An 11398-nucleotide genomic window follows, 5' to 3' on the forward strand; every position below is an offset into this window, starting at 1 on the left:
TTTTAAATTCGCCGTGTCGAGAAACATATCAATACGTGGTTTAAAATCGTCATCACGAGATTTGAAATCATCCTGACGAGACTAGATCGATCATGATCTCGTCAGGATGACATTATTTCTCATCATTGCGACTCTAATTCTCATCTTGACTTTAATATTCCTCATGGTGACTTTCAATCTCGTTTTGTCAGGTTTAATTTTTCTTGTTGTAAAGTGACCCTCATTTGACGGCACGTGGAGTGTTTTAAATGGGACTACGCTTATTCGTGCCCGAGCACACCCTAGTCCAGTGGAGGCCCATCCCTGCGTAAACATACTAAATGTATCTCTTAATATGGAGTTTATCATGAGATGTGTAAAAATTGGGAGAGGGTTAAAATTGTAATTCTGGGTCAAGTGGGAATCCTTTCAAATGTCGGGAAACGGTTCCCACAATGCCCTGAATGTAGTGAAGCATTTGAATTGTTGGGATCGGTTGAGAAATGTGGAAAAGGAGTACAGTGGTGATAACGTTAAGAATAACAATCGCGAATTTTATCAAAGGCTGACCGATGCGGCTTGCAGTTTATCGTGGTCAAGCCTGACTGGGTGCGATTGTACTCGTCGCAGCAGCCGCGCCTTTTCCTGCCTCAGCCCAACGCGGCTGCGGGTCAGCTGACATATCTGCCGCTCAACTCGGAAGAAGCCCAACTCGCGGCTGCAAGAAGTGTCAATCGGGAATCCACTATTTCAAGCCACAAGCGGAGGCCGAGCGGGGGGACTGACTGGTGGCGTCCGTGAAAGAACGAGGGTAAGTTCACCGCAGTCAACATAATGTGTGTCGAAGGAAATGAGTGACTTTTGTCGAGAAATTTGCGGATACTCGGTGAAACGGTGATCCTTTCCAGTTCGTGCTAACGTTAGCAATGTTAGCAGGGGCGCTGCTAGCTGGCAGCAAGTTAGCACATAGTACCGTTGGTATAAAGGAACTGTGGAGATGTTTCCCTTTCAAATTAAATTTTTGCGCTTCTAGTGGAGAGTGGTGTACTATGTTTCATGTTTTAATTGCTCAGTTATTCATTTTCCGAACGACGTTATTCTCAACTGATTAGTATTTTGATATCATACATGAGTATTGGAAGACTGGTGCTCGTGTCACTTTTTATTTTCTTGGAATCGGAAATTGCTGCAAGGTAGGTTTTTTGCTGGACCGCTGCCCTAAGCTAAATTAGCTTGCTAAAACTCATTCTCGGGGTTTTCTTATCCATCACTTTGATCGAAGATGAAGGTCAGGCCTACATTACAGCGTTAACACGATCCATTTCCCCCCAAATGTTCCGAATACAGCTGTAATTCCGTAGTCGGCGTGGAAACGAGAACCGAATGAAAGATTAATAAACGTTAAGGAAGTGGGCCGAATCAGCAGACATCTTGACTTGGGCCGATATGGGGACCACCGCAGTCGACTCGTGACATGGTCATCGCAGGTTTCTTCAGCCACAACGCTGCAATAGTTCCGAATGGAAATATTGTAACATTTTCGGGTCGTATGTTGATGTCGTGTTGTTCTTCGAATCGCCGCGTTTTATTTGGAGAGGCTCTGTCCTGCAGGAATTTCAAGCATGGCCCAATCGTCTTTGCTTTTCCAGTCTTCAGTCGTGGTTTCAGATGTAACCCACATAATACGATGTTGTTTGTGATATTAAATGAACGAGTTACCCCAGCAAGATGAGGAAAATATTGTTTTCGTGTTCTTATGTTAATGGCTTACTCCAGCAAATTGTGAAAACGTTTTCATGTTCTTGCTTCTTCTGTGTTTTAGTTGATTTTATTCCATGGTCATGGTCAAGACTAACCGTACCCAGTGTCTATTCGAAATCACAATCTCGTTGGTGTCACCCTGCTCCACGCTATTTGCTGTTAATCTGGTGGTAATCTCACAGAGGATATAAGAAAGGAGTCACTGAGGTGAAATTGGCCATCGTTGTGGAGGACAAATAAAATGTTTAATAAACAGTGTGTAGGCTCTGAGGTTTTGGTACTCAGCGCATACACAAGACGCTCCGCATTATAAGGCGTGCTGTCCACTTTGGAGAAAATTTTAGACTTTTAATGCGGTGTGGTAGGTGTGAAAATACGGTAAATGTGGTGTGCCTTCGTGTGCCCTGCATGTGTGAAGATTAAGGATGCAACTCACCGTTATTTTAATAGCCATTTAATCAGTCAATTTTTTTTCTTTTCATTTATGGATGAATCTGGAAAATGAATTTCTATCCCCCGTTTGAAAAAACATAAAAACAGCATTTATTTAAAATAGACAGTGCAGATAACGCACAAACATAAATTAATCATGATTCAGTTACTGGTTTGGTCCACAACATGTCAGAAAATTGTCCCCCAAAAAATCTTGATCGTATTTTTCCAAAGGGAAAGCATATGTTTCCAAATGTATTTCCTTGATTAAACAAAATGGTAATCGGTTTGATTTCATGGAGGACTACAGAAATTTAAGATTACTTAATGTTGAGATTGACATTACACGGATTTGAATAATTTTAAATTAAACAAGATCTCTAAGTGATTGGTTGATTCTCAAAATTATTGTAGTTTATTTGATAATCGATTCATATTTATTTAGTTTTAAACAATTCAATGTTGCGCCTCTACTTTTGTGCACTTGTAGAACAACTAGAGTGCACCAGCCAAAAGTAGGAAGAGGTACCGGTACACCGAATTGTCCATGTGCTAATACGCTCTTTGTCATCTCTGCTAACACAATTCACTGCACTAGTAGAACGGCACTCTTATACCCTTTTCCCACTGAAACTAGTGGATAGTCGTGACCCGTGGCGACACGCAACCAATTGGCATATTGTCCCTTTCCCATTGACCCAACAGAAGGCGAGTCACAACCCGCCTCCCATGGCGTGCTGGTGGACACCAATCGACACTGGCCGGTGAGCCTTTCCCACTGCCCAAAAATGCGTGTTTACCTGTAGTTTTGCGGCAGTGGGAAAGGGGTATTAGTGTGCCCTTGTAGACTGCCTTTTTCTTTGACTGAGTTTTCCCCCTACTGTCTGACATTTCTGTGCACTCATAGAATAACTGTCCTAATTCATCCATCCATCCATTTTCCGATCCGTTTTATCCTCAGACGGGTGGTGCTGGAGCTGTCTTCGGGCAGTAGGCAGGGGACACCCTGAACCGGTTGCCAGCCAATCGCAGGGCACACAGACGAACAACCATCCGTGCTCGCACTCACACCTAGGGACAATTTAGAGCAGGCATGTCCAGCTCCGGTCCTGGAGGGCCACTGTCCTGCCTGTTTCCCATCTCTCTGGGCTGCAACACACCTGATTCAGATGATCAGCTCATCAGCCAGCTCTGAAGCAGCATTAGATCGATCCTGATTATTCGAATCAGGTGTGTTGCTCCTGGGAAAGCTGGAAAACAGGCAGGACAGCGGCCCTTGAGGACCGACTTTGGACACCCCTGATTTAGATCATTCAATCAGACTGCCATGCATGTTTTTGGAATGTGGGAGGAAACCGGAGTACCCGGAGAAAACCCACGCAGACACGGGGAAAACATGCAAACTCCACACAGGAAGTCGGAGCCAGGATCGAACTCACGACCTATGCACTATGAGGTCGACGCGCTAACCACTCGTCCAACGGGCCACAACTGTCCTAATTACTAGTGATTTTTCAACACACGACGACAGGATTATTTTACGGGATCATTTTACAAAACAAAATAATCATATTCGAGAAGGGGCAAAAAAAAAAGACATTTGTCCTTTTTGCGTGTATCAGGTCATGGTAGCCATTTTAAGAGTGCGCTGAATTGTCTTGCCAGTGAGGATAAAGTGAGTACATGGACAATGCATCGCAGTAGTGCAGCTACAGGGTCTCTTCGATGAGCAGTTAAGTGTGTTTGTGTGTGTGTGGGGAGGGGGGAGGGTGCAGGGGCAAATGTCTAAATGTCTCTCTTTTATGATCATCACTAACGGCAGCTTTCACTTCTTCATCACCCCCTCTCCACTCTTTCCTCCCTCCCCTCATTGCCCGTGTCGCTGTCTCCTTAGGCAGAGTTTGGTTTCATCATGGCCTTTTGTGTCTGAGGAGCTGCCACAATGATCGGAGGATTGTTCATCTACAACCACAAGGGGGAGGTCCTCATCTCTCGGGTCTACCGAGATGATATAGGGTAAGTCTGTTGCTTGGGATTCGATCGAAATCACACTTGACAAACAGAACAAAACAACACACACACACAAACCAGTTGTTCCTCCAATCCAAATCTTACAATTTTCTGATGTTGTAGAATTTAAAACTGCAAAATTAATAAAGTCCACAAAGTTACCCTCTTAGAATCAGAATCAGATCAGAATCATCTTTATTGGCCAAGTATGTAGAACACACAAGGAATTTGTCTCCGGTATAACACGCTGCATTAGTATCATCATAAACAAGGACATGACAAATAGGTATGGAAGGACATTTCGTAATGTCAGTGACTGTTTAGGGAGTTAATGGCTAGAGGGAAGAAGCTGTTTAAGTGTCTGCTGGATTTGGTGCGCATGGATCTGTAGCGCCTGCCTGAGGGGAGTATCTGGAAAAGGTGGTGGGCAGGGTGCGGGGGATCCAGGAGGATTTTCCGTACCCTTGTTTTGATTCTTGCAGTGTGCAAGTCCTCAAGAGTGGGTAGGGCGGTGCCAATGATTTTTTTCCGCCGTCCTAACTGTCCGTTGAAGTCGGATTTTGTCCTTTTTTGTGGCGGCCCCAAACCAAACCGTGATGGAAGAACACAGGACTGATTTGATGACTGCCGTGTAGAACTGACGTAGCACCTCCTGTGGCAGGCCATGCTTCCTCAGCAGCCTCAGGAAGTACATCCTCTGCTGGGCCCTTTTCAGGATGGAGATGGTGTTGACTTCCCACTGCATGTCCTGGGAGACTGTGATTCCCAGGAACTTGAAGGTCTCGACGGTTGTATATATACTGTATATATACTTATACTGTATTTCTAAACATGTTCAAGGAAAAAAAATAGATTAGCTCCCACATAGGTGCCTTGTACCTCCTTCACGATTGTTCCTCTTTCATCCAGCGCAGACACACTCGCTTTTCTTTGCTCATCCACAGCAAAGACAAGTTCTCCTCCTCATCATTTGGTGTAAGACCCATTAATCCTACTAAATCGGTTTCATATGACATCAAGATCAACACCATGTGTCTGTGTAAATCATGCACAAAAATGTGTCTTGTGCATTTTTGCAAGTCTTCATCATCTTTTCCTCTCTATCACCACTTTCCTCCATCTGTCCACATTGGCCCATGTAGGAATAGGTAAGAGAAACTCATACCTAACAAGCATGGCCTCCCCATCCCCTTCACCTTTTCCCTCTCATGGCCATAAACCAAGTAGACACCCCTCCCCTCCAACCCTCCCACCACAACCTAAACTTGCATGCCAGTGAATTTCACCAGAAACGTTCTTGAAGCATGAGTCACCTGCTATATAAAACAAATCCAACCAACACAGACTGATGGAAAGTAGCCAAGCAAAATACACACACACACACACAAGCGCTACCAAAGCATTAGCATGGAGTCTGCGCATGGGATATGATGGACCGATCATTTGTGTCCATGCTTTGCATTTTTCTTCATATGGATAGTATGATCAAGTTCCCATTGAGGTGTGTCCCTTCTGATGCAGTGAAGTCAACGCAAAAGCATTTTTTTTAATTCGGCAGTAATTCCCCACATTCCATGGTTTACTGTTCATCTTTTTTTCTGTGAAATGTTAACTCAAATTGCCTATTTGAAAGACTATTTTTGATACACTTTGGGAATACCCGACAACTCCCTACCTAAAATTGGTGTCAAGGAAATACGTACATGGATGCAAAAAGTCCACAGCCCTGTTCAAATGCCAAATTTTTGTGATTAAAAAAAATTGTCCACGATAAGTCATTGCCAAACTATTTTCACCATTGAAGAGGCCAATAACCAGTACGACACACTTTAAAAAATGTCATCTATTCAGAAGGGGTAAAAATAACCAATTACCGGTAACTCATTCACTCCCAAAGACGTTTTTAAGCGTCTTTTCAGACTTGGTCCAGAATTGGCTGGTACTGAATGAGTTAATGCGGTTGCTCAAACTAACTGCATTTCAAACTTCTTTGAAATAGGAGTCAAAAAACACCTACAACCATTTCAAGTGCAAATTGAATATGTTATGGTATGCTGTTACAGATTTTTTAAAAAAATTACATTATACAACCCCACACGGTGGGGAGAACAAGTATTTGTTACTCTGCTGATTGTTGAAGTTTTCTGACGTACAAAGCAAGTAGCAGTCTGTAATTTGTATCAAAGGCACTCTCCAACTATGAGGGACAAAATCAAAAACAACAAAAATCCACAAAATCACAGTTGATGATTTTTAAATATTTAATTCGCATTTTATTGCAAGACATAAGTATTTGATACATCAGTCAAACAGACTATACAGGAACCTTTGTTTGCAGTTAAAGAGATCAGACCTTTTCTATAGTTCTTCACCAGGTTTGCACACACTGCAGCAGGGATTTTGGCCCACTCCTCCATACAGATCTTCTCCAGAGCGTTCAGGTTTCGGGGCTGTCGCTGGGCATGCTTATGTAATGCACCAAAATGTAAATTATTTAAAAATCAGCAACTGTGATTTTCTGCATTTTTGTTTTACATTCTGTCCCTCATAGTTAAAGAGTACCCTTTGATACAAATTCACAGTGCATGCAAAATTACCCACAATGCACTTGGTGGGTTTTGATGGTCATTCAACAGGTTTATGCATTGTGAGCAGGAAAACAAAATGGCACAAGCGACTGATGGCGCAAGCGACCAGCAAGTGATGACTTCAAACAATTAATTTTAATTCATAGAAATTATATATATATATATATATATATATATATATATATATATATATATATTCCCCCACAAGAGATATAGTCGGTAATCTGAATCCGCTAGTGCGTAATGATGTGTACGGTGGTGACGCGATATGCGACAGGGAGCAAATAGTTTGTGTAAGATGAATTTAACATTATATTAAAGTGTTTTGGGATCATGCTTCGTGATATGTTTAATTTTTAAACTATTGGGTAATGAAAACCTTTTTAGTGGCTGAGCGTCACTTTTGTTGTTCGGCTATTTGTGGCAAAACTCAGTGCCGTTCCCTGCAAAAAAGCGGACGATTACTGTATGTATCCAAGGAATGCAGTACTTGTTCTTTGACAAGGTGTTGTGAACTAACTTTGAGGCTTCGATCGTCTGATGGCGACAGCTGTTGTTGAGGTATCAACATATCCCTTAAGCATCTTCTTTGTCCCTTCTCTTTGGCAGCTTTTCTCTGTGAGCATCCACGCTGCCATTCACTGCAGTCAGAAGAATGTTTTTTTTTTCTCCCTAATGATTTTCCATCGCCCTCGCATTGCAGGCGCAACGCAGTGGACGCGTTCCGTGTGAACGTGATCCACGCACGACAGCAGGTCCGCTCGCCGGTGACCAACATCGCCCGCACCAGTTTTTTCCACGTGAAGCGCTCCAACATCTGGCTGGCAGCCGTCACTAAGCAGAATGTCAACGCCGCCATGGTGTTCGAGTTCCTGTACAAGATGTGTGACGTCATGACAGCCTACTTTGGCAAGATCAGCGAGGAGAACATCAAGAACAACTTTGTACTTATCTATGAGCTGCTCGACGGTAAGAAGTCCATTACAGGATAAATCACTTGAGTCAGCTGCATGTTTTCTTGGTGAACTAACCATCTTATCTGTTTCCGGGTGCCATTTTGTTTGTTCACACAGAAATTCTGGACTTTGGCTACCCTCAGAACTCCGAAACTGGAGCTCTGAAGACCTTCATCACTCAACAGGGCATTAAGGGACAGGTCAGTGTCCTCCCTTAGTGAATTTTTCAAATGTTATCTCATTTGTCCATGGATCTCTGACTTTTTCAGCAAATACAGGTTAAGTTGGTTCTTAAAAAATGTGAGAGTTGAACTGATGATTTTTTTTTTCTTTAATAGCTGGTGATGCAACAATGCTTAACTTTCAGGCATAAAGTACAATGCTTTTAAATTGGTGTGTGTGTGTGTGTGTGTGTGTGTGTGTGTGTGTGTGTGTGTGTGTGTGTGTGTGTGTGGTTCTGTTTGTCAAGTGTGATTTCAATAACTATTTTCTTTCTTTTTACACATTCATTCCACATATGATCCGGATTACTGCTTCTTGCTTCAGCACCAGGTAATTAAAAAAAAAAAAAACACCGACTCTACTTTGCCTTTCACACCACGCGTTGCCAGCTGTAGCACACAACCACTTGCTCTCAATCCCATTTTGCGTTTCGCCAGCCTGCTGGCTTTGTCGGTTTCTGACGAGCCTTGTGCTGCTGTCTGTAGACAAAGGAGGAGCAGTCTCAAATCACCAGCCAGGTGACAGGCCAGATCGGCTGGCGTCGCGAGGGCATCAAATATCGCCGCAATGAACTCTTCCTGGATGTACTGGAGAGCGTCAACTTGCTGATGTCACCACAAGGTTTGTTTCATTGGATAAGTTGAACACACGGCACCGTATTTTCACGACCATACGGCGCACCATATGTGGAGGCGTAATGTCAGTTACAGGTGCTATTTCTATATTTAACACATACACAAGAACCACTGCATTAATGAACACAGGCATAGTAAAACGTACAGTATGTTAGCTTAAAAAAATGCGGTAGCATGCACGCACGCTAGCATGTTTTTAAAAAGGCAGCGTGAGCAAAACTGAGTTACTTTATTGAAGTATTTAACAATGTCCTCACATTATTATTATTATTATTATTATTATTATTATTATTATTATTATTATTTTTTTTTTTAATCAATCCTCACCCACATTATCCATGAAAGTCCTCATCTTCTGTATCCGAAATAAACAGCTGGCAAAGTCATTGTCACTCACTCTCGTTGCCATGCGTCTCTTCAGAAATGGTGCGAAAGCTTGAACAAACACCGCAAGCAGACATGTAAGACCAAGCATCCACAATCTATTCACAAATTGTCGCGTAACTCGCCCGGCGCTGCCTCTCAGTCTTAGTACAGTTGTGTTCGCCATTGCTCCCACGCCACTCGCAACTTCACTTTGGCTGTTTCTATTACCATGGCAACCAAGCACAACAGTAAAAGCAGACCTCTCGCGCTCCGCTGTGCTTATCGCGGCCGTGCTTGTCCCCTTCATCTTTATATTGTGGTTGTCAAAAGTGAGGGGAATTTCATCCATGTTGGAGATGTGGTTGAGCTAGATGTGTTTGTCAGCAATCTTTTTGTTGTAATTGCAAAATATGCTTGTCCCTCATCACTTGCCGTAGGCCATGCGGGTAAGCTAGAAATGTGGGGATTGGTTGAGAGAACACTCGGTAATGCAAGCCAAGTGAGGCCAGCAGAGCGGCAGAAGAAAGGATTAAAATTTCCAAGAAACCATCTTCATTTAATGCAACGCAGAACATTACACTTTTTACATCAGTAGAATCGGAGAATAGCCAGCTTTTCTTTGTAATCCGCCGGATGTTGCTTCGCTACACTCGTCGTTACCCAAATGGATGGATGGTGCTGTGTCGTAAAACAAAATCATCAAGCACCACGGATTAGTTGATCTTGAATTCTCTCGCAGCTGCTCATTCCCCATGCTCATGCGCGTAACTGATATTTTGCAGTTTAAACTGTGCTTCGTAAGCATGTCTCTTTGCAGGTGTCATTCTCGTGATGTTGTTTTGCACAATGCACGTACCGCATACTATATACACTTATATAAACCTACTGGGGGCGTGCCTTTAGCTTCCTCTTTCACGCCCACCCTTCCCACTTCAACGTCCGCATGCTGTCCTCAGTTATGTCCGCCTTTACTCTATATAACAAACGTGTCGGCACGTCAATACAATATATCCTGATTTATATAGCGCTTTCACAACAGTCAGTCAAGCGGGCCCCTCATCAGAGTCACACAACAGCATTCACAGATTTCTGTGCATACGTAAGCCGCTTCGCATTATTAGGCTCCCCGTCCATTTTGGAGAACATTTAAGAGTTTTAAGTGCGCCCTATGATCATAAAAATACAGTCAAACCTCGGTTTTCGAACGTCTCTGTTCTCGACCAAATCAGTTTTCGACCAAAAATTTCGAGTTTTTTATGCCTCGGATGACGACCGATTTTCGGTTCTCGAGCAAACTGAGCGCACTTGAATGCGTCACTTGACTCCTCTTGCCTTCCTTACACGAGGAAGTGACGCTTCCTCGTGTAGACAAGGAAGTGTCGCTTCCTCGTTTAGCGTTCCATGGTGAACAGATGCGTTCAATAAAGAACAAATAGGTTTTCGAACAGCCTTCTGGAACGGATTATGGTCGAAAACCGAGGTATGACTGTACCATAATTCAAAAAATGGAAATATGCCACTTAGATCACCTTCTTTTGTGGATGTTGCAAAAATGTTTTTCGAACTATATTTTAATATTGGGTTTTTTTTTAGTTTGCAGTGGCCCTAATGTATCGTACTATAAATATAACATTTTTGATTTCTCACCAAGGGAAAAGAAAAAGTTTGTTTCTGCTTTGTTCGGTTCGTCACAAGAATCAGCAGCAAAACATGAATTTGGTTTTACCATAAACCCTGGTCTCTGACCAAAAAAGTCCTTTTACAGTGAAACTCCTCTAGAACGAAACCTACATGGGCGAAAATACCCCATTATGTGAAAAAATCTTCGTGCATTAACATAATTCCCATTCTCCTGCCCCCCCATACGACGAAAACCCCCCTGTTGCGTTATACGAAATCATTTTCTCTGCTCCAGCCTCTCAAAGACATTCACTACAACGAAGTCTTATCCAACAGCGACCTCTACTGCTTCGTTCGATAAAAGGCAACAGCAACCACCACACTGGTTTACATAGTGAACGATGTTTATTTCGGTCACAGCTGCGAGTTTCCTGGACTCAACATACTCATAGCTGCTCTGCCATTGGCTTACCGAGCATCATCCTAGCCTCCGATTGGCCAAGAGGACCTCACTGTCTATGTGTGTAGATACTGAAGCTAGATCCGTAGCATCTGATTAGCTGCTCAGAGTAAATTGCTTATGGCTCGACGGACATTCAAATAAACGAACGTTTCCTCGAATGCTTTACTTGTTATCATGCTAAAAACACCCACGGGACGCTTCGTAGTCCTCGATGGCCAGCGCTTTTCTCTCATTAGCACTCTAGTTAGCGTAAGGTTTTTAGCCTTCGAGAGCTAACTACGGCCATCGAGGATTACGAAGCGTCCTGCGGCTGGCTTAAAAGTTCATTGCATGCCAGGAAGTATTTGTTATTGTTAGATTCAGACG

At 43.0% G+C, this 11398-nt stretch overlaps 1 protein-coding gene across 3 annotated transcripts in view; it reads left to right on the top strand.

The window, feature by feature from the left end:
* Positions 1-650: 650 nt before the first annotated feature.
* Positions 651-11398, top strand: part of LOC109531621 (adaptor related protein complex 2 subunit mu 1) — a 24857-nt gene continuing 14109 nt past the window's right edge. The window contains exons 1-6 of one of the 3 annotated variants that reach the window (XM_019896010.1): positions 651-790; positions 4067-4188; positions 7474-7739; positions 7844-7926; positions 8273-8278; positions 8434-8569. In XM_019896010.1, the coding sequence (XP_019751569.1) occupies positions 4115-4188; positions 7474-7739; positions 7844-7926; positions 8273-8278; positions 8434-8569 (565 nt within the window). In that variant the 5' untranslated portion in view covers positions 651-790; positions 4067-4114. Of the gene's footprint in view, positions 791-1244; positions 1268-4066; positions 4189-7473; positions 7740-7843; positions 7927-8272; positions 8279-8433; positions 8570-11398 lie in introns of those variants that run through there. The other 2 variants (XM_019896011.1, XM_019896009.1) reach the window with 2 other exon arrangements.

This window comes from Hippocampus comes, unplaced genomic scaffold (assembly GCF_001891065.2).
Source record: "Hippocampus comes isolate QL1 unplaced genomic scaffold, H_comes_QL1_v1.1 scaffold395, whole genome shotgun sequence".
Classification (NCBI taxonomy): domain Eukaryota; kingdom Metazoa; phylum Chordata; class Actinopteri; order Syngnathiformes; family Syngnathidae; genus Hippocampus; species Hippocampus comes.